The sequence below is a fragment of the Phoxinus phoxinus genome (assembly GCF_949152265.1).
Source record: "Phoxinus phoxinus genome assembly, chromosome: 24".
NCBI lineage: Eukaryota > Metazoa > Chordata > Actinopteri > Cypriniformes > Leuciscidae > Phoxinus > Phoxinus phoxinus.
In genome coordinates this window covers 6943969-6968328 of record NC_136899.1, presented here as the reverse complement: position 1 = coordinate 6968328, position 24360 = coordinate 6943969, and the positions used below count along the sequence as shown (strand labels likewise).

At 38.6% G+C, this 24360-nt stretch overlaps 2 protein-coding genes across 14 annotated transcripts in view; both read left to right on the top strand.

Moving 5' to 3' along the window:
* The first annotated feature begins 7141 nt into the window (after positions 1-7141).
* prmt6 (protein arginine methyltransferase 6) lies at positions 7142-9122 on the top strand. The gene has a single exon (XM_079602326.1). It carries the CDS (start codon positions 7188-7190, stop codon positions 8253-8255), a length of 1068 nt encoding a protein of 355 aa, XP_079458452.1. The 5' UTR covers positions 7142-7187; the 3' UTR covers positions 8256-9122.
* Positions 9123-12637: 3515 nt separating this feature from the next.
* The window catches only part of ntng1a (netrin g1a), a 91992-nt gene continuing 80269 nt past the window's right edge, over positions 12638-24360 (top strand). For 6 of the 13 annotated variants that reach the window (XM_079601147.1, XM_079601145.1, XM_079601144.1 and 3 more), the window contains exons 1-2: positions 14604-15259; positions 21902-22630. In XM_079601147.1, the coding sequence (XP_079457273.1) occupies positions 22385-22630 (246 nt within the window). In that variant the 5' untranslated portion in view covers positions 14604-15259; positions 21902-22384. Of the gene's footprint in view, positions 12926-14352; positions 15260-21901; positions 22631-24360 lie in introns of those variants that run through there. The other 7 variants (XM_079601146.1, XM_079601143.1, XM_079601151.1 and 4 more) reach the window with 5 other exon arrangements.

Below are 24360 nucleotides of genomic sequence, written 5' to 3'. Positions count from 1 at the left end.
TATTCTGCTGAACACAAAGAAAGATATTTTGAAGAATGTCAGTAACCAAACAGTAGTCTGTACCCATTGACTTCCATAGTAGGAAAAAAAAATACTATGGAAGTCAATGGGTACAGACTACTGTTTGGTTACTGACATTCTTCAAAATATCTTTCTTTGTGTTCAGCAGAATAAATAAATTAATACAGGTTTGAAACAACTTGAGGGTGAGTAAATGATGACAGAATTTAAATTTGAAAGTGAACTATCCCTTTAAGCTATTATGGTTAAAATAATTAATTCCTTCTTTTTTAACGATTATTGTGCTTTGTTTCACAAATGTTAATGAACTTAGTACATTAAACCTTGTAAACATTAAATATACCTAATCATGCTTCATGACACCTATCCTGTAGATTCATCTTGAATGCCTCGATGTCTGTCCAGTGTATGTGAGTAGAGTACAGCATGAATAATACACATCCAAATTCAGACAAGGAGAAAAAAAAAGGTTAAAAGAAATATATAAATAATTTCCTCTCAGTTGAAGATTCCTTGTGAGATGTGCTGTGCAACGATTTCCTCCAGTTACACTTAAATGTGCATGTAGGAATATATTTTGATTTCTGATCATGAAAAGAACAAGCAACGTCTTGCAGCCTGTCTTTTTTTTTCATCTTCTGCTCCATCTGGCTTGTGTCTACCTTATTAGCACCTGCCTGTTAATTGGTGATGTTCTGATAGTGTCCAGTATGAACACAGTAGGATGCAAGCCTTTGGAGGTAAAAATAGATGCACAGATTTCACCTCATGCTGGCAAACCGTAGACCAAACACCACAAAATGATCTGATGCTTAATTGGCACTCCACAACACTGCTCTTACTGTGTGTGTGCTCTTTTTTTTTTTACTCCCTTCTGGGTAATCAGGTTTTTACACTGAAAAACTAAATCTTAATCAGTATTTTACCACAAATTTTTAACATCATTAAAGCATTTACTTGAGAAGCTAAATTGCCTTAGATAACAAGACTTGTTTTCAGAGACAATCTTACATCAAGTTTATTTTCTCACCACACTGGCAAATTATTTCTTGTTTTAAGCATAATGATTATATTATATATGCTTAAAACACGAGAATAGAATAGAATAGAATAGAATAGAATAGAATAGAATAGAATAGAATAGAATAGAATAGAATAGAATAGAATAGAATAGAATAGAATCAGGCTCAGAACACATATCAGTTGTTCTGAGAGTCACGTATGATGCTGTGGAACTGACTTTTTTGTGCTCGGCAGTGTCAGTGTGTCGTCCTTCCATGCTGATTAGAACCCAGTGGGGGAGATCTCTTCTGTAAATACCTTCTAAACATGAAGCAACACTTTGGGGGGAAAACTCTACTGATCTTTCTTTTGTCTGCAGGATGATGATTCATTAACCAATGTGTTAAAATAAATTAAAATAAAATAAATAAAACATTTGTTAAATTAGTTGTCATAGCACAAATATTCAAAGAGGCCTAACCCCACTACATGGGCTAATACGGCCTCCTGTTTAGGGTAAGAAGCCCTCTAAACTTTCACTTTTTGTATTATTCTTATTAATATCTATTTATTTTTTTGTCATTAATGTAAGATAATAAATCAAATTATTATTTTTTCCCAAAATCAAATGATCTTATCACTATCTTAAGGGCTAAATTCTTTCTTTTCACTTCTAAATTAAACAGTTGCTATAGGATAATAAAGAATGCAACGTGCCTTACATCTGTAACAGGCCTTTTGTTTAGCTTACAAAGCCAACTAATGTTTTTTCTCGTTCTTATTTATCAACCTATTTGTCAGTTGGAAAGAGATTGCAGTCATAATCAATGTTCAGTAAAACGCAGATTTCAACAAACTGCTGTTGTCTAATGTGCGCCTCACTACGAGAGTAAAATATCAAGGCACTTCCATATTGATCCAGCTGGAATCGATCTTCAGCCAGAGCATCACATATTAATTTCTCAGAAGGGTTTTATGTTTGAATAGGCCAGCGCGACAGTGGGCAGATTGGCAGGCGGTACTGCCCGCAGGCCTGACGCTGATGGAGAGCCACACACGATGGTCAGGCAGGTGACAGGTTCAGTCCTGCTGTCAGCACTTAGGATTTCCCCATAGGCACACGAATTCCGACAGCAACTGGCAAGAGAAGTGAGACACACACACACATCCACACATTTTGAAATACACTTGTATGAGAGTGTGATTTCATAAAAACAGTCTTCTTTGGTTTGAACGGATTTCTAGGTTCACCTCCGGAGGCGACTTAAGCCGATTGTGAAACTGGTTGCATCACGCAAATATTTTCTTCTTTTAAATCTCAAACCTGCACACACTACAAGATTTTGAAATCATGGAGCATCACAGACTGTAATATTTAAGATTATCATGCCAGATTTAGCACCTCACGTGATCTCACGGGGAATAAAAATGTAAACAAAATGGATACTGTGTCGCGCCAACTTTCTGTATCAATACGTATTCTTTGTAGTGAGAAAAAAGTAAAGAAGGAAGTCTTTTGAGGAGACATCATAAAGCCACATTTCGACCAGCCGTTCCTCTCCTATATTGTCCACCAGACCCGTACAGCTGCTTGTTGTTTTGCGGTCCCCATTTCAAAAGTTCTGTCACTTCCGTCTCCTTGTAGACTAAAGGAACATGTTTGATATTGTCCCTGATTTGTCCACGGACAGAGCGGGAGGTTTTAGGTTTGATCTGTAAATGCCTCACATTACCATATAATCTGGGCTGAACAACATCGGAAACTGACTGATGCCCTGGACACGATTTTTTTCTCTGAATGTCAGGAGGGGTAAATCGGCCATAAACTGGCCTGCAACTCCTGTAGAGTCCGGCTTTAGTGTGTTTATGTAGGCTACAGTGCATCTGTTACATAGCTCATCCATTTCAACCATTTATTGACGTGTTACCTCATGCATTGTGTTTAATATTGTTTAGCAAGTATTGTAATTTTGCTGTAAATCTGCATTTTAAATTGGTGGGCGAGCGATTAGCACATGCACTAAATGGATTTTGTTTTGTTAACTAAATCAAACATCAAACATCAAACGTGAGATATAAAATGCATTTGCGGAAGCAACCATGCCATTTTAGATTAGTATTTAAAGGCACGGTAGGTGATTTGTTCCAGAAACATTTTTTGTTATGCTGGTTGAATGTCCCTTCACATCTAGCAATCATTAAGTTAGGTGGTCTAAATGTATTTATATGTATATATATAGTCTGTGGAAGGCACAAGACCACTAAATGTTTGTCCAATCATTGCATTCGGTCTGAATGCAATGATACAATGTCCTACCTGCCTGTCAACATGTATTGACCAGGACCAATACATATGTATTGTGTAAGTTTACCGTGTCAGATAAGCCAGACATATGGAGCTGGTTATGTGATGCAAATGTCATTACTTTACAAATCACGCATTATGGTCCATTTGTATGGTTTTGAGGTCATATTATGCAGGGAGCTGCACAAAAATAAGTGTTTATTAATCGATATACAGCCCCTAATAAAAACTAGTGGTGTTTTACTACAACTAATATGTTTTAGCTGGAAACTGAAGGGAATTGTATCTATAGGCCTAAATGTAATTTTTTGGGAGTTTTGCAAAAAATTTAAGTAGAGGGCTGTTTTTCCTAATGAGCCTAGGTTGTTAAAAATACTGCCTTTGTACAATATGTACAATAGCACATCATCCTCTCAAAAGAGGCCAAAAAAGCAGAAAACATCATTGTTTTATTTAACTGAAAGAAACATTTTGACTGACTGTTCGACAGGTTGCTTCCAAAGATTTTAATGTGCTTGCTGTTTCAGATAGGAATCAAATTCGTGCCGGAAGGCTGGCACTGCTACAACTGAATCAAACCACCAATACGCTGCGGTGATTGCAACTTCCCCTTCTAGTTTCATCCTTACAGGAGACTTATCACATGTCCTCACCCTTAACTGATCCAACCAAACAAGATTCAGCAGGCGGATTGGAAACAACATGAGCCACCCAGGAAAAATCTGTTTGAGCTGTGTTATCAAATGTTTTCAGGACATCCTTCATTGTCCAAAGTGATTTGGTTTCCCGCTGTTACACTCATGCTTGAACAACCAGTCTCTTCCCTTTGCAGAAGCCACCATCTTTCTGCTCTGAAATTATCTCAGGTTTTCCAGACATGTTTCAGGACCACTGAGCAAAGTCTCTTCCTTCATTGCCAGTCCATCCCCTTCCAATCAGCTCAGAGTCTGTGCTTTAGATGGGCAAACAGTGATGTGCAATTTTAATTAAAACGAGATCAGGTGCCAATGTCTGTGCAAACACAGTTTTCCCCCCCAATCATTTCAGAATGTGTAAAAACATTCACAGGATGTGGAAATTCTGTGTTATCATTGCAAGGACTCAAAACTACCCAAGGGAGATATGGAAAGAGAGAAACAGTGGAAGGAAATTTGCAAAACAGCACATTTTAATAAACTTTTCCTCAACGGGTGGGTTGGGAGTCGCAGCAGGTTAGATAGGCTCACAGACAGCAGGTGGGGGGGAAAACAATGCGAAATAGCTAAAGTAAATACCTTTATCAACTTTTAAAAGGATGAGAAAATGTTTCCATTACTTTTTGAAGATATAATGTTTTACTTCTATGTGGCATATAAATAAAGTAAAAGTAAAATAAGTATTCAAAGTTGGCATGAAATGAATGATTGGACGGGGAAATTGAGCATTACGTACCAGAATGGAGCCAGACTAAATGCTAGTTTTCTGAAACAATACCTATTTGACTAGAGGTTAACAACCTAGCCTGTATGACCTTCTGCATAGATGCATTGTTCACAATAAGACCATTAACGTGCATTATGAAAGTAAATAGGGTCAATTTTGATTTCATATTCACTTTAAAGTCGCAATGAATCCGAAGTGACAGATCTTTTCCTCTTTGTTGTTAATCAGTGTTGGGGAAAGTTACTTTTAAAAGTAATGCATTACAATATTGTGTTACTCCCTTAAAAAGTAACTAATTGCATTACTTAGTTACTTTTTTAGAAAAGTAATGCGTTACGTTATTTTTGCGTTACTTTTTTCCCCCACCTGGGCTGGGCTTGTTTTTTTATAACACAAAAGTTATATTTTTGGGCAAATGTAAAGACCCTTTCACACCAAAAGTGAAATAATAATCCTCAGGCTGAAGGACATGTGTACAGTAGAGGAAAGCAAACCAGCAAACCTTTCTATCTATCTACAGTCATTTTTGCTTATTTAACTGAATCATCGAAGGTCAGAAGCAAGTACATTGGTCAATAAAGTGAGATTAAATGCATAACAATTATGTTTTATTTAACATATTTAGTTATTTGGAGGTTTGCATAGTATTCTGATTCTGCATTTCACTGATTTTATTCATTTTGAGGAATATTGAATATTTTTTTGTGCAAGTGAGATGAGTAAATGCTCACTTTTAGTCTAGAACTACAATAAACACACACACACACACACACACACACACACACACACACACACACACACACACACACACACACACACACACACACACACACACACACACACACACACACACACACACACACCTCTGCACTTTGATTTGTCTCAACATGAGGACAGGAGAGCTGTCAGTCAATAAATGGGAAGACAAAGTAACTTGCGTTACTTATTTGAAAAAGTAACTCAGATATTTTGTTGTAAATGTTAAAAGATCTGATTAAGTAACTCAAGTTACTTGTAATTCATTTCCCCCAACACTGGTTGTATGCACATTTTTCTATCAAAAAAGAAAAAAAAATTTAGAGTGGGAACTTTCTGTGTATTGGTTATTGATTGGATTTTCAGATGTGGGTGTTGCACTCAAAAACGGAGGATGTACAGTAGTCATTGTACCATGTAAACATTGTGTAGTCACTAAACTTTAAGTTTAGTGACACTCTACTCCATAATTTTCACTCCAAGCTAAACTGAAAAGTTGCCAGCCTTGCATGTATATGCATTGTCCTTCTGTGATATTAAAATTTTCTGTTAAAAAAAATCTGTGTAATTTATTAAAAGATAGATAACGAATGTGCATCCATGGCCTATGACTTTGCTACTCCATGAGTTCAACCTGAGGACAATGCTGGAGAAAAAAAACAGATCTTATGATCCAACCGTGAACATTTATCACCATAGATAAAGCAGAAGAAATCATAAAACACACTGTATTTAAGAGGAATAGCCTGCTGTCAGTGTGTAGCCTTTAGCGTGCACGGAGAGAGTGACGGCCCAGGGTGAGGCAGAGCTATTTTATTAAGGTTAAAAGCAGATCATGCTATCCGTCATGGTGGAAAATGCAGTTTGGCTCAGACGGAGCCCTAGTGTTATGTTAGTACAGCTACAGCTGGGCACAGTCAGTTTAAACAGCTGTCCCAGAACTTCTGCCAAACAGGCAGACAGCAATGCTAACACTCACTGTAAAAAAAAAATATGAGAATTTATCTGCTTAATCCACTTATTTGTGTGGGCCAGCATGCAGTATTAACTTAAATAACCCCATGGATATATTGTGACAAACAAGTGCTAGGCTAGTATATTCATCTTGCATATCAGGAATTTCTGATAGATTATAGCCTACTTCACATTTTGTCTCTTTAAGTAGCCTGTAGGCTACAATGTTTCCACCCCCTCTCTCTCTCTCTCTCTCTCTCTCTCTCTCTCTCTCTCTCTCTCTCGATAATGTTTATAGATAACAATAATTATAGTCTATTTAACAGACTAACTCAACACCTAACAAACATAATTATTCAGTTTATTTATGAATTATGGGATTGTCTCTTTCTATGTGGTTGTTTTGAAAGGAGGTGTCACATTTAGCTGTGACACATTTAGGTGTCAGTGTCACATTATAACTTTTTTTTAATTAAAGCAAAGAAAGCTCCCAAAAATGTATATAGGAAAATGTTATAATATCATTCACTACATTTATTTTAAATGGGGGGGAAATGCGTTTTTATTAAGAATATCTGACTACTCATGGGAAGTGTAGTTCATTTCTTAACCGATTGACGTTCTTTCCGAGGAACTAGGTCGAGTTTAAAAACTACATGTCCCATGATGCCCTTCGAGCTGCGTTTCAGAAACGGAAGCTACTTGGGAGAAAAAAAATTAAATACGCATGGCAAACTTGGGGAAAATGTCACAGCACGGTACTAAGAAAAGAAAACTAGACCGGAGTACAGAGGATTACATGTACTTTGACAGCTACTCCGATGTCACCATTCACGAAGAGATGATTGCAGACACTGTGCGCACTAACACGTACAGAATGGGCATTTTTAAAAACAGTAAGTCAATAGAGGGGAAAGTGGTGCTTGATGTGGGAGCCGGTACCGGCGTCTTGAGCCTATTCTGTGCGCAAGCGGGTGCCAGGAAGGTGTATGCAGTCGAAGCGAGCTCGATTGCCGATCAGGCTGTGAGAATCGTAAAACTGAATCAGATGGAGGACAGAATAGAAATCATTAAAGCTACACTAGAGACGATCGAACTAACCGAACAGGTGGATGTGATTGTCAGCGAGTGGATGGGCTACGCGCTCCTCCACGAATCCATGCTGAACTCTGTGATTTTTGCCCGGGATAAGTGGCTCAAACCCGGCGGCCTCATATTACCGTCCCGGGCGGATCTTTACATCGCTCCCATAAACGATCTGGTGGTGGAGGGCAGATTGGATTTTTGGAGCACCGTTAAAGGACAGTACGGCGTGGACATGTCCTGCATGACCGACTTTGCCAGGAAGTGCATCATGAACAAAGACATCACTGTGAATCCGGTGACGGTGGAGGATGTGCTCTCCCACCCGTGCAAGTTTGCAGAGCTGGATTTGAACACAGTCACACTCGAGCAGCTCAGAGATGTGAGGGGAGTGTTTCGCTGCCAGTGTTTCGGCTCGTCCTCCATCCACGCCCTGTGCGTGTGGTTCACCGTGACTTTCCCCGCTGAGGAGAAGGCCCTGGTGCTCTCCACATCTCCATTCAAACCCGAGACGCACTGGAAGCAGGCTGTGCTGTATCTGGATGATGCTGTGGATGTGATGCAGGACACTAACGTTGAGGGGGAGATCAGTTTGTATCCCTCCGAGGAGAATTCTAGACACATATGCATCCATGTGGACTATGTGATAGGTGAACAGAAAAAACACTCCAAAACCTTTTCTATTCCTGATCAGTATTTAGAAGTTAAATAGAAGTTTGGCCACTATATAACCTATTTGTAGTTATTTACAGTCAAACAAATTAAGGAATGCTAATGGTTATTAAATTTGTTTTTTTAATCAAATAAACATAAAAAAATAAAAGAGTCATAAAGAATCCTTCTGGATACACTGAAATTCCTATTTTCACACCTAGAATTTAAGTTTATCCAGTAGGATCTTCTGTTGGTCTGGCAGTGTCTCTTTAAAATAATTTGTGATTAGCTTCAAATTATGGTAATAAATAATGATGAATTCCATTAGCATTCCTTTTGGATGTTTTTGGTTTGTTTGTTTTTGTTTTCCCCCCACTAAGTTTCACACATGACATACTTTTCACTATAATTATTCCTTGAAATTGTATGTTAAGTGACCTAGGGGGAAAATCAGGTTTAAACTCCTGTCTATGGACAGCACATGTGCAAAGTTATACACAATAAACAATGCTTGCCTGAGCTCTGTAATGTTGCTTATTGTGGAAAAAATGAAACAATCGTTGTTTGGCCAGTAGTGGAGGACATCAGGAACAACTGGTTATAATCTAACCATTCAGTTTCAAGATAAAGTTTAGGAAAATATTTGCAAGTCATTGAGGTAGGTTAGATCATTGGTTTTTGGATTTGCTGGTGACCCTTTTTGCCCTTTTGTGCAAAAATATTGTATTGCTAAATTCAATTCCACGACATAAGCTGAATAGCAGAATTGACACTTGGAAATGTATAAACGACAAGGGAAAAGTGTATCAGCCTGTGCCAGATATTGTATATTAGTTTAAAATTAAACTGACAGAACGGCAAAAAAAAAAAAAAAAAGTACTTTACGTTCAGCCTAAAATACTGTTTTGTGTGGTCATCCAGTTTGAAATGTAGACTTCAAAAACAGGTTTTTCAGATTTTCCGTCGCGCCATTCTCTCCATAATTACAATTATTTGCAGCCTTTAGCCACTGCGCTGGATCCTTCACTGGAAATAACTCCCTCCCGCTAAACGTTTACTCTTTAAATCCTTGAACACGGGAACAATATCGACACCATTATGACTAAAAGTTTACATAGAGGTATTTTCTGCTAAAGCAAGGCGGTGTTTGACTGATAACCGTGTCCATAGCAGACTGGTGGGAGTGGCCTCGTATTACAACATGCTTGGTGCATTATGGGTGTTGAAGTTTTCCTAACTATTTGGCAAAAGGGAAGAAAACAGCATTTATTTTCTCTGCTTTCTCTAGTCAGGAAGCACCCCTTTCAGCGTATTTCTTCCTTTTTACTGTATAGGCAGCCAAGTTTTATTGAAAGCCCTGCAAAGTATATATTTTTTTGTTCTATTATCAGGTGACCTCTCTAAAGTTTAATTGGATGCACATCCTTTGACATTAACAACATGATATTGTAGGCATTTTATTCTACCTTAAAGGGTGATGAACCTATGTACAATGATTTGCATGTTTAACAATGCATTATTACCTGAATTTATTATTTGCTTTTAGCAAAATAATCCCTTTTGGAACAGACTTTAGCCAATTGATATTAAAGTTACCCATTAAACATTTCATGACCAATGGGTACTAAATTTGGCATAACTTTATTTTTACAGTGGCCTTGGCACAAAGAATATTGACATTGGCTGTGTCTGAAATCGCATACTCTCTTAATGTACTTAATTTGAATGCGATTTCGGATGCAGCCCAAGGTATTTATTGAAAAGTGTGCAGGCATAGATTCATAGTGATGATCTGAGGGACATTTGTGGCTGTGGAATCCATTCAGAACTAATTTCTCATTTGTTGTATGTATTAGCTTAAGCTCAATGACCTGCTATGACGCAATCCTCATCAGTTTTTTAGCTGTGATTCGGATTACCATTGAATGCATTTTGGATGCAAGAAGTTACTAATCCTCAAAATCGCAGAGAGTGATTTGTTGCAAAGCAAATTCATTTTTCTTTGTATTTATGTGATGTTATGTGACGATTAATTGGAACAATCTGTCATTAACACGCTTTCAGAGCCACGCTTGATTTGATGTATTCCATTTAATACCAATAGATCAAAATATCTTACCATATTTAAGAATTAAATGTGTCTAATTGAATCCTGCTATTAATAGCTGTTTAGACAGTAGGAGCAAATTAAATCAGAGCTGTCTCTGTCTCCTAGACAGCCTCAATGAGTTTCATCCACAAAGGCATATCATTTTATCCAATACATCCCCCTGATATGCTAATGATGTTACTGTAAATAAACCAGGGGAAATCATTTGCCGCCTGCCAGTTACAGTAACCAATATTTTTGATTCGTGAGAAGACAAATTGGAAGCATGTTATTGACAAATCCTAATTTAGAAGACCAGATCCCAAGGCACTAGGCGGATCTTCAATTTGTCATCATTATCATTAGCAGGCCAGTTTGCTTTCATTAACAATGGTGACAAGGTCTCTCATGGTGTGATATCTGCCCTCAAGGCAGTGGATTTAATGAATGGCAGCTAAAAACAAATTTTAATTTTGAGGGATTATTGTGTTGACTGTAGATTTGGAGGTTTTGTGTGTTTGAGGAGATCAGTTTTGGAGGAACATCATCTGCTGCTGAATATTACCTTTCCATGTCAGTAAACTTAAGAAGAGGCTAGAGCTTAAATATAAAAATTCACGATTATGGTGCTAGGTTTTTAAATTTGTTGAAAAGTGCCAGGCTTAAAATAAATAAGGCTTTGTCACATATATGGCTTTGTCTTAGAAAATCACTGACACATTTTCTTTGCAGTGCTAATCATTTTTAGCAGATAATTATGATTACATGCCACATATCTTCCCCCTAAAAGTTATTTTTCACCCCAAAATTTAAATTAGCATTTTGCTCAAAGATCAAAACTTGCTTGACTTTTATCCAACTTTCACTGTAAAGTCTTTTATAGGTCAAAATAAATCAAAGTGTAACCATCTTATTCGAGGATCAGAAGAGGAATTAGTCTAAATTTGAACATGTTATTGTCTATTTAAGGGTTGAACCGTCGGTGGAAACATCTCACTTTATAGTGATCTCTCTTCATATTTCTTACCATGTGACAGATATGCGCTGGACGGAACAGATGAAACTCAATACTCTCCTCAGATGTGAGAGACAGTGATGAGCCACATGAGAGGCAGTCATCAATTCTCAAATAACTGAAAGGTATGACAGCACTGAAGGAAATACAGGCGTCATCTCCTACTGGCTGATGCAGTCACGTGATTGCCTGTCCAAGTCAATTGCAGCACCAGTGAGCTATTGAGCTTTATGATAGATTTTAAGATGCATGGCTGTGCGGAATATCAAATGGTAAACACACACAGCGGATGTGCACTGTCTGTGAAGGAAGAATATCAATTGATTTTTAAAGCGTGTTTAGGAGGCGCACACCAATTGGTGATATACATTATCTGCTTGTATAGATGGCCTTATTCTCACCAGTGTGTTAGGATTTTTGTTTGTTTGCTGTTGACTTGTATGATGATAAGCTGAAGGCTGTTTAGTATATTTTTTACATGGATTACTCTATTCAGGCGAGGAAATACAGTTAATGCGTGTTCCATAAACTAGACAAGCAGCATTTAGGTTTTCATATCAGCGACTTGACCTTCCTGTCTGAGCTAATGACTGGCCACTTTCAGGTTAAATGGTCCGTGACAGAAAGTTTATCTTCTTTCTCCATCACTAATTTAGATGTGCAGGTTTAAGTCAGAGACAAATCTGCTAATTTCATGCATGCAATAAAACATACATTTTTTCAAGTAATTATTTTTTTGGCATTCATTTAGTTTGAGGACAACTATTTAAAGGACATACCTTTCATTTCTGAATATGCAGTTATGATATGCAAAAAAAGTCGACATGACTTTTGACATTAGCAATGGTCTAAAAACCTCAAGAATGTATAAGCTTCTCGTGTGTGTGTGTGTGTGTGTGTATACTGTATATATATATATATATATATATATATATATATATATATACATATATATATATATATATATATATTATCACTATTGTGATGCTACAAAATCATATATTATCACTATTGTGATACTACTAAATCATATATTATCACTATTGTGATACTACTAAATCACTCACTCACACACACACACACACACACACACACACACACACACACACACACACACACACACACACACACACACACACACACATATATATATATAGGCTATATATAGTACTGTTTAGATATGATTTAGTATAGTATACACAATCGTGATAATAGTTGTATAATGATTTACGTTTAATATGTGTTATGATCCATCTTTTTCAAGTTGTACGACCATCCGCCACATCACATGTTGAATATAATCCCACCTTCCCAAGGCATCTCAACTGTCACATTCACCTCAAAGAAAGAAGGCTTCACCAAAACCTAACACTAAGCCGGAAAAGTGTTTCCCCGCCGTCGAATTTGTTTGCTGAGTTGTTTGACTCGCTGAAGTGCCATTTGTGGCTTCGATTAGACCACCATTCTCCCGGAGCCGAGGACAGGAGTGGTCGCTTCTGAGTTCAGCTCCGCACCTGCGCGTCTCCAAGATGTCCCGATTGAAAGCCGTCAAATATCGGTGTGCAACATGAGATCTCATCGCACTGTTCGGATTGACGCTTTGGATTGAAGCTTTTGAGTGAAGGTGAGGCCAATGAAGACTTTTTATCTCAATGCATGCATGAGTAATGGGTGCTTCTCGCTCAAACTTTTGATGTGCGTAAGGTGTTTTATGGGAATACCATGGCTTGTCGGCGTTCTTAGAGCATCATTTAAATGCAACTTAGGCTACTTAACACGCTAATACAATACGAGTCTTATTGTTTACGGATTTTCCCCGTTTTATTCTCCTTCGCCTGCAGTGCGTAACATTACGCTTTTGCGCACTTCTGTGTCTTTTTGTTTATGGCTCTGGCAGCGGACCTTGCTGGTGTAAAAATCTATGGGTTTTTTTTTTGTGAGTTGCAAAATTGCTGTTACCTTACTTTGGATATTACTTGAAAAGAAAAGCACAATCAATTTATGTGTAAGATGTCACGCACTGCCACTGGCAATAATCTAGTTTATTGGCTCTCCATAAAAAGCTTTCTGACAGCAACTACATAAATGAGCAGAGCTTGAACTCATTGCCTCTTTATGAGATGAATGATTATCACTAGCTGTTTCTTTTTATCTATGTAGTCCTCACTGCTCAGTGACGGTCCAGTTGACTTGCAACAGTAGTTTCTGGAGTATTTTCCACACTTTATAAGATGGTCTTTTCATAAATCTAACGCAGTACAAGTTTTAAATGCCATTAGTTAATTTCATATTGATAGGGTGCTTGAACTTAGATACTAACGGAAATTCAGTTGTTGCTTTGAAGAAAAAAAAGGCCACTTTGGCTTTTTATAACAGTTTGGAGACTGGAGCATATACGCCTGAAAAGAATCAGTGTTTTGCAAATTTTTATCACTTTAGCTTCTCCAAATAGTAATAACTTTAGCTTTTTTTCTAACTAATTCACTAATTGTATTTCTTTTTGTACGTTATTTCTACTTTGTAGATGTTACAGCTAAAATCTACAACATTTCCAAGTTGTTCTCCAGTCAGTATTGCCATATAAGTGATTTTTCGTCGGATTCATTTCTGGTCTGTGAGAGTTAAAGCAAATAATTCCATTTCATTCTTGGATTTTTTTACTTTTACTCTACTTTATTTTAAACTTTTCTCTGGAAAGTGAATATAATCATTTATGAGTAAACGATGAGTATAATATATTATATTATATTTATAATAATATATTAGTAATATAGGCTATTCATAATTTTAGTTGGTTCATTTAATTTAACATTCAATTAATAGTAGGATATTAACAAAATATATGTGAAATTATACAGTAGGTTTTTCTTTAATAGAAAAAGCTGCTACATTTTAGGTATAAGTACTATATCATTTTCTTTGTTGAACAGATAATGAATTACACTCACCAAAGATAGAAGCTCTGGCATAATGTCTTAAGTATATGCTACCTTTAGGACCCAGTGGATGGCATATCCTACTTAGTATTTACAGTGAAGAGATCCCCACATCAGACAAAAATATATAACTATCTGTAGTCCATCTCCCTCACCATTTGTTCGAATAAAAACCGGGTTTTCTGTCCCGTTTGTGTCTTTGCTGAAGTCCCATCTGAGTTTTAAACTGCTGGGAGAGAGAGAGAGAGTGAGAGGATGAGCAGAAAACAGTGAGGGCTGAGTGGATGTGTAAAAGCAGAGAGAGTGTGTGGAGTGTCCAAGTGCGTAATCTTCCCCAGCCATCATTTCCCGCCGAACACTCGCGGAATACGCGCGTAAGGGAATGCGCGTGAGGATCTTCTTGGTGCGCGCGGGTCTAATTGGTGCGATTCGTGTCTCGCTCACGACCAAAACGTCGAGGAGATAGTGAAAATATCTCAAAGAGAACAGTTTTTCGTTATCCCCTCAAACTAGAAGGGAATCTCTTTTTTTGGCGTTGAGAAAATCCGTCAGGAGGAACGGACACTTGGCTATTCAAAGTTTAGTGAGGACGGTTATTGGCTCTGATGTGATTGTCACGATGCTCACACAAGAAAACACGATGAAGGAGGAGAAATTGTGGGATTTATGAGTTTACACTGTTTGGGACACACGCAGAGGTTGAATTTATGTTCATTTTGTTGGCACTGATAGCCTAACATTTCCTTTGAAGTACCTCAGAAATGAATGCTTCAGTAACGTCTCGCACTAGAAATGTGGCACGCGTCTTAAGGGAAGATTGACGTGCCGCCAGACACCTTCAGTCGCTGTTTAGTCAGCCCGTTTAGATAGGGTGGAGGTGGGGGGAGATTCAGTTTTTCCCCAAACTCATCACATTAAGATTAACAAGCCGTCTTTAAGAGGATCCTCTATGGTCATTCATGAACTTGTTGAACACCCAGTCCTCCGCGGGACCCTTCATATCGAGAGTGAATCTCAATGACGTGAGTATTCCCCTTCCTTGTTAAGTTAAGGTTGGCTTGTGAGAATATTTGTACGTTACCATACGTTATTTAATAGTTTACTTATGGGATCTAGTAATGTTGTTTTGCTGCAGCTTTAACTTTTAATAACTTTCATTCAGAATAATTGTTTTATTGCACCAGATACTGACTTGCAAGCTCTACTGTAACCTTGAAAACGTTATATTTGTGACATACAAGTAGAAAATGTATGCAAACTGAATATGATTTCATCACCTTTGAGAGTGGACTTTGAGAAATTCCTTTGAGAAAATGCGAATGGAAGCGCCCCCTTGCGGTCGACATGCTTTTATTGTCCATGTCTAGTTTGCTTTCGCGTTCCCTGCTATGCCCTAATTTGTGTTAATTCGTCAAAGTAGGCAACTTTGTTGAATAGTGGTTAGCAAATGTTTCGATAGTGGTTAGTAAATGCTGCTGGAGTGCGATTAGTATAATGCTCATTTCTAGTTTATTTTGCATGTAGCCTACAGTAAATTTACTTTAAACATCAAACTGAATTAATAATTATAAACTTTAGTTTTTATTGGCGTTTTCTTGTTCACCCGTTACCGATTCAGGTTGTTTTGTTATGGATTTGAGTTTCTGTGTAGCTACTACATCTGAACTACAACTACGGTAGTTGAAATTGAATGCTTAACAGAACTTGACTGATGTGACATGCATTATGCTGCATGCATGCTGCGTGTATACATTCATATACATTTAAAATGTTGCTGAGATAGATAGATAGATAGATAGATAGATAGATAGATAGATAGATAGATAGATAGATAGACAGACAGACAGACAGACAGACAGACAGACAGACAGACAGATAGACAGACGGATGGATGACTATAGAAATATTCTGACATAAAACATAATTGATTTTTTAAAAATAATTAGTGCATGTTATCTTTACAATCTACTTTTATAAAGTCTCAATTTAAGCAAAAAGGCATAGGGTAGAGGTTGCGTTTGAGTCATGCTTTGTTGCAAAATATTTGTATGGTGAGTGGGGGAATTGTATCAATCATCATCATCATCATCATCAGGTGTTTATGACATCTCAGATTTAGCAGAATCACTCATGTAAGTATACGGAATGAGGAAATAGTAGCATGCACTTGAGCTGTGAGCTTTAGTTCAGTGCAAAATTATTCTCAACATCCCAAGATAATGATTTCAAGCTTCGTTCTCCAGTGGGATATTTTGAGCAGTCTGACATATCGCGACGAAAACTGAATGCCACAGCAGCCTTTTAGGAAAAGTGTATTTAATAATGCATAACATGTTCCGATGTCGCAGCAAAGTGTGTGCTTGGCGGTGGAGGCTGATGTCTTGAGCGGAGGGGGGGTTGTAGGGGAGAAGGTCTGTGACAACACAAGCCTTATAGGGGATTTTGTGTGCGGAGATTGAGAAACAAACCCCTGAAGCTAAGCTGCACAACACAAATGGCATTGCTAGAGTCGAGAGTCGCCCTGTCAAGCGTCCTGCGCCTTCACACATGAACAGAAAGTGACAGAACATGCCGAGGAGAGAGAAAGAAAGAGAGAATGACGAGCAAGAGTGGGAGAAGTCAAGCCAGGGTTAGCAGCTGTGCTAAGGGAGATCCCTTTCTTCCGAGGCCAGGGACCTGTCTATTGCAGAAAATCAGATTGCATTATGGGATAGGACGTCTGCCAGGTCCAATAGCTCTCATGAAGTGTAGACAAACCTGTGCTTTGATTTTGCCTTCAACTGACAGGCTGAGTCACATGAAGCCATCATCATGCCTTCTGCTTGCAATTGCCACACATTACGATGAAAGAAATATCTCCGATACCTGAACATCAGAAGAGCAACATGGCTGATGGTTGTGCTGTGGTTAAGTCTGGATTAGAGTAGAGATCATCAGACTCTGTGGGTGTATGTGTTGGGCTGTCATGTTTAGGGAAAACATACTCACTCCCTGCTGCACTGAATGTTTATTTATGAGACCTGTCATATTGGCAGGCTGTTTATGGTAGAATCACTGATCCCGTGCAGGCGGGCGCAGAAATCCCGAGAGTGCAGATCTCATCGAGCGCTGAACCTCCCTCTCTATCACAGGCCGAGACATGAATGGCAGAAAGAGAAATGTGGCGACAAGAGAAAAGGATTTTGGGATACAAGATGGAGGCTGGTTTATAGAATTTGATATTTAATGAAATTAAAAGCAGACATGTATCTGTTCTGGTATAGTATAGTTTAGCAGGCCATCGTTTATGAGCACCTCTGAGGCTTAGACATGCAGGCATGCTTCAATGGCCCAGGGGACAAGATCGAAGTGGACACCAAGAAAAGGAGGGGTGTGTTGACAGAGCCTCTAGTTCTAGTCCTGTCATATGGCCATATGATCTCTACTTAAATCTCTACTCTAAAGCCTATACATATACATATGATTGATTGGCTTCATCATGTTGTCCTCTCCACCAATAAGCTGGTGTGTGGTGGGCATTCTGGCGCAATATGGCTGCCGTCGCATCATCCAGGTGGATGCTGCACATTGGTGGGGGTTGAGGAGACCCCCACCAATATAATAATCATAATAATAAATTATAAAAAATAATAATAATCATTCCCCTGCCCCAATCACCATAACAATTTACATGTAAATATGGTCACAAGGATTTGTTTCCCCTCTCATGCTAACCCAGCAGATTATGAATATGACTGCCCTGTAATGGTGGGATTAAACAATGAGATTGTTTGTGAATCTCCTCATCAGGGTCCCATGTTAAATACGATTGATGCTAGATGAGGTGACCTGCCTCAAATCACCTCGCTCTGTGTCATAATGCATCCTCCACTCTGCGCCAGCCACATCACCGGAGGCAGCGCAGAATAATTAAGAGGACTCGTATGGATCATGGAAAGTGATAACAAGCGGGCTTGTGTGATCTTTAATGTGCCCTAGACACTTATCCTCCCTGTATCTCTAATGGCTCATTACACTGTCCTCTTTTCCTCCCCCTCGTCTTTCTCCCCCCGTTCCTGTACGTTCCTGTATGTTTGGATTTTGTGCCTATTGAGAGCTACATGCCAAAAGTTTGCTTTTTTTCCCTTCGTTTTTTGAAGAGAAGTCCATCCCACCTACTCTCTCTCTCTCTGCTGCCTCTTTCTCTCCCTTACTGTCTCCTCACTCTGTCCTTATTAAATCTGGAGGAATCTAATCACGCCCTCCATCCATAGTTCTGAATAATGGTCATTATGATGGATGTGATGAGTTTTAATAAGGCATGGCGATACGTTAAAATTCATTAAAATACGGACCTTTTCCAATTCTGTTTGTATTCATTTCGATTAATCCTTAAGTTAAATGTCTAAGTTAAGCAGGGAAAAAAATAGACTGGATGATGTTCTTTCATTCATTCAGTTTTGTTTTTCTTTTTTCCTCCCTAATGCATATTTGAAGGCATGGTTTTGGTCTGGCTTTCATAACAGCCAATATGACTAATCTGTAATTTTCAAAGTTTAAGTACATCTCTGATCCTAATATATTTGCGCAAGTTCATTTATGATGAACTCTTTGATCCAGATCTTTGGCACCAAACACCCTTTTATTTAGGCAGCTTTGGTCAACAGTCAGATTGAGATGTGATTTCATGCTCCATGTTTTTCTAAATGGAGATTAGTCTCTATTTCAGACACCCCACTCAACTCCCTGTTCTGTGATTTTACAGTGACAGTGATTGTGCAAATGATCCTCTCTGCACTACAATGTGCATGATCTCTGCTCTGGTGAGAAAAGAGCTCCTATCTGAGGGTGGTCCACTGCGAGACTGCGCTGTGATCTGACTCACCACCTCAACTCGTTTGGGGCTCACAAGGTTAATTGATCATTGTGGGACTGGTGACGGGATGAGTGTGGGGTCAGCATCTGTATTGACTGGACAGACTGATTAACAAGCACTAAAATGCTCCTGGCCCCCGCTTTTAGAACGTTTGGTAAGTCGTCGTCAATTATCCCCCTGCCAGCCTCCATCAGGGGGAACTGGCAACCTTTGCTCCCTCTTCATTTTGTAGCTGTGCTGTGCAGAAACGTACATGGGCGACTCTTACTGCTCCGTATTGATTGCTCTTAGCAAGGGTTACAAACTGATTGAATCTAACAAACAATAATATAATATTGGAGAAATCGTTACACTCTGCGTGACGGGTATGTTGATTGTCTAAAAAAAGTGAATCCTCTGTGTGCATACAACAAAATCATATGAAGGCTGAATTTATTTTTTTCCATTGATGTACAGTTTGTTAGGATAGGACAATATTTGGCCGAGATACAACTATTTAAAAATAAATCTGGAATCTGAGGGTGCAAAAAAATCGAAACATTGAGAAAATCGCCTTTAAGTCCATTTATGTTCGCGATTTTGCTGCACCCCCTCACTAATATACCGTATATTTGTTTGTGGTAGGACGTTTACAAATATCTTCATGGAACATGATCTTTACTTAATATCCTAATGATTTTTTGCATAAAAGAAAAATCGATAATTTTGACCCATACAATGTATTATTTAAATGTAAAAACTCATTTATTTTCTTTGGCTTTTAACTCAGTTTGAGAGTTGACTTTCAGTTTTGTATTACTGTAGTATTTATTTTTATTGTTAATTATTGTTTTATTATTTTTTGTTGCGCATCTGTTGTATGTTATAGTTTATTTATAGACTGTGTTCAGCACTTTGGTCAACAGCGTTGTTTTTAAGGTGCTTTATAAATAAAGGAGGATTGGATTGGTGGCTAATGGCTATTGCCACAAATATACCCGTGCGACATGTGACTGGTTTTGTGGTCCAGGTTCACACAATTTTTTGTTGCTAGCAACATATATTTGGCCAAAATGTGGATGACATGGGGGTGAGTAAATTATCAGGAAATTTTAATTCTGGAGTGAACTAATCCTTTAAGGTGTTTAAATTACCTTAAACTTTGTCCGTTTATTAATCGTAATCAAGATTATGCATGTAAACATATACAATGTACTGTAGTACAGTGTTGGGGAGTAACAGTGTGTTTCAGAGCAAAGTGCACTGTGTGGGCCTACCCTTTAGCCTACCTAAAACATTCTTCATAAAAAATATTCAGTTATTTGTAATATATAATGTCATTGTAAAAAACTAATCAATGTAGTTTCAATGTAGCTATAGCTACATTTTGATAGGTGTGAAGATACTACTAACTAAGGTGCCTTGACTGTATCTTGACTACTTTAATTTATCAGTAGCTAGCTATAGTATCTTGTCAAACTACAGTTTCAGAGTAGCTTTCCCAACACTGCTGTAGTATTAGTATCAAATACAGTAAAACAAAAATGTGAATGATCTATTAGGATACTTTTTTTGAGATTCTTTTTTTTTTTTTTTTTTACGCTCAGTTGAAACAAATATCTTATGCATGGCTTCTTTTCTTGCTTTGTTTCTCATCCTTCTAGTATTTCTCTTGTATTTTGGTTTTATTTCAGTACATCATTTTACTGTTCTGAACTTCTGAAGCACAACAGATAAAAGCAGAATTTTGTTGAGTTTTTCTGCGAGTTCCATTACTTGTTGCAGCTTTGTATTTTCAGACTTACAATTCAAAGGCCCAACACATGCCTGAGTGAATGAGTCACTCGATGATTCTGGATGAATAGAGAACTTTGATTAAATATATTCAATGAAATCATTATAGTAGGATCATGAGTGAAGATGACAAGAAGATGAGGCAACGTGGGACCATAACAATCCATCAATAATTTCAATGTCAGCTAAAAACCATATTCATCTTCACTAAAAGCTAAATATTGTACTTTTGTAAAGTATTGTGCAGAATGGTTAGAATAGTACAACTCACTTGCTGGTGTAAAAATCATTAGTTCAACCTAATAGGGTTATTTTAATGTTCAGATCAACCCTGCTTCTTCAGCTATGTAAGTAAACTGTCAGTCAAGAATGCGTTGGTTTCTCCAGGTGGTTCTGGTTTCTATGTGCAATGCATGTTGTGAAATATTTAGATGTTGAACTTCTTTTCATAATAACAGGGAAAACGCATTTAATTTTGTTTAAGAGAGGTGTTTCACATTATTATTTCCCTACACAAGCAGTTTACAGGCCCCATTTAGGGGCTCCGAAGTGACTTCAGCTTGCTGCCGAGCAGAAGATGACATGTGTTTCTATAGTAACTTTTGTGAGAGTAACCTCGTGAGTCTGCCTCCTATTCAGAATTTCATCAATTCCCATACAAAAGGCATCAGAAGCAATCATCAGCTTTGCACTTACTCTCTGAATTCTGACCTGATCCCTCTACATCCTGTAATTTTGTTTAGTGTTACACGTAGCTGTTGGTCTATACACAGTATCAAAAGTGCATTTTAAGTGTAGGCATGGTGGAAGAGAACGGGCCTGCATGTGATTATGGCTAAAGCCAGGAATGAATGTATGTAAGCTCTCAAGATCACGTTTTCTTTGATGGCTTTTTACATATGATATTTTTTCTGTGACGCACACCAGACACCTGAATGGCACCACCTCAGAGGAGTCAGAGCGCTAATTTCCTCTTGCTGTCAAACTCTATCCCCTAACTGATATTCACCATCACCTCTCTCATTTTTCTGTGCAGAGTGCAGATGCCAAGCTGCAATAGAGGATGATTGACAGAAGGCAAAGCTGAGACGGCTGTCAGTCAACATCTAGCCAGAGAGTCGATTCATCAGAGTGTCAGAAGCCTTACTCTCTCTCCAGCCCTGACTGATCATTTCGTCTTCTCTGCCTCCACTTCTCTTATCTCTGCTGGCACCCCCGACCCTGCCTGCCATCCTGCCCCTTCCCAGTGGACACAATAAAGACCAGAGGTGGAGATTGAAGCATCAGACTTGACGACCTTACAGTGACCAAAGGGAAGCTGGCATGCTGCCGCAGTTCTTCTGGCCTACACTCAGCAAAAGTTGGATTATTTTCTAAACCAGACCTAGAGCTTCCTCTCCACCCTCCCCTTTCTCTATCTCTCTTTCTCTCATGCGTTTTTGAGAGGAGGGAGCAGACGGATACTTTACATCACAGTGAATAGTCTATTAGAGGGGCGGCCCGAATAAAGGAAGCAGCCATGCGTTTCCCGCTGCTCTTGACACTGCAGGCATTATGGCTGACTGTGTGTCAGGCCACGCAACACTATCCCACAACCTGGGGACACTATGACTTGTGCAAGTCACATGGCTACACGGACGAAGGCCCGACCTGGTATTACATGGCCTGTCAGCCCGAAGCCGCGGACATGACCAAGTACCTAAAAGTCACTCTTGACCCACCCAACATCACCTGTGGAGACCCACCAGAGACCTACTGCACCCTGGTGAGTAAATTAATCATATGATTTCACCTACAGTGTATTTACTACTTGTGGCTTCATCTTATTTTATTTAACTTATTTATGTGCTTCACATTTGAAATGCATGGTGCCACATGCAGACTATAATGGAAGTTAAATAGTTTTGAAGATGTGGGGTGGATCTGTGAAATCTACCACCATTAGGAACTGAGATGCTCAAAAGTACCTGACAAAGTCATTAGAACTGCTAATAAGTATTGCAACTGAAATCTCAGTTTACGTCAAATTTGTGTCAATGTAAGTGGTGTCCACTTCCTGTGCCGGGCCATTGACTGTTTCAATTATCTAGTTCAGCTTTGGTGGAAGCCTTCATTAGGTCTTTGTGAACAAAATGCTGTCTGTCATTAGCATTGAAAATGAGAACAAGAAAAGAATAAGAGATAGGAGAGGAGAGAGACAGATGAAAGAAGCACTTCAAAAATCTGTCTTTCTTTGAGGAGGTGAGCTGTATGTCTTTTAATGGGCAGGACTAAGTGTTTAATTAGAAAAATGTCATTTCTACATTTACACATGCTTGTTTGAAACGCACAGCTCACACTTTTAGAAATCAGTTTTACTTGTGCTAGTGTGTACATGTGTGTGTGTTTTCAAGACTCTAAAGTTTTACTACAGGTTCAGACAGAGTCAGCGAGAGGCCGTTTACAGTATTTAAGAGGTGAAAATAACGAGTGGAGTGGGACAGTCCAATGAGAGTCCGCTGAGTGACAGAGGACCTAATATCTGGCGTGCAGGGAATGAAAAGTGAATTATTCAGTATGTTTTGTCACTAATGTGTTTTATTCATAGGATACATTATTCAGAGCCATATCTGGGAGGCACTTTTGAAAATGCTGACTCCCTCTGATAGATTCCCAAGGTTAGAGCAAGGGCTGTTATCCATTTTGGAGGGTCACTGTCACAATATAGCTCCGCTCTTTGGTTTCCCAAGGGCCCAGAGTAAAATTTGACACATAATTTCACCCTAGTACACCAGTCAGTTATTATTGCAATAACAGATGACTGACAAACAACGTGCACTGTGGTCATACCTACCTTCATTCCTGGCTTCAGTATTACTCTATATTCATAACATGTCTGTGGTGTTTATAATAGAAAGATAGTTCCTTGTTGCAACATACCTGATTTAACAGTTGAGTACAGTTATAGGCTATGTTTACATAAATTATTTATTGTAAAACTTCTCTTATTGCTAGGTTATTAGGGCCCGTGTTGTCAAGCAACATAAATTGCCATTGTCCAGCCTTGAAGCCCACTCGGTTTTCTGCCAGTGCATCGAGGCCGATCAATTTCTGAGCTGTTAGCCATAAATTGGCAGCAGACATTACATAGATATACTGATTATGCCAATAACAGTTTTTATGATGTCTGTAATCATTCTTTTATTTCCGGCTATTGCCATTAGTGTTCTTTATACAAGAGCTCAATCCTCCGTAATTGATTTCTACTCAGGCTGGCCATGGGCTTCTCTCTCTCCCTCTCTGAGGCTGTTGGGCTGATTAGACCCGTAACAGCCATCGCAGGCAGACAGCAAGCCCGCTGCGGGCTGGAGAGAACCGAGCACTGGAGAGACCGATGCTTTACCCTGCAAGTGAAGTGCAGGAAGCTAGACTGATCCATTTGTGAAAAGCTTTTATACTGCCATGGGTGATGACCTTCTCTATGGCAAAAACTTGACCCTCTGTGGCCTAAACCAC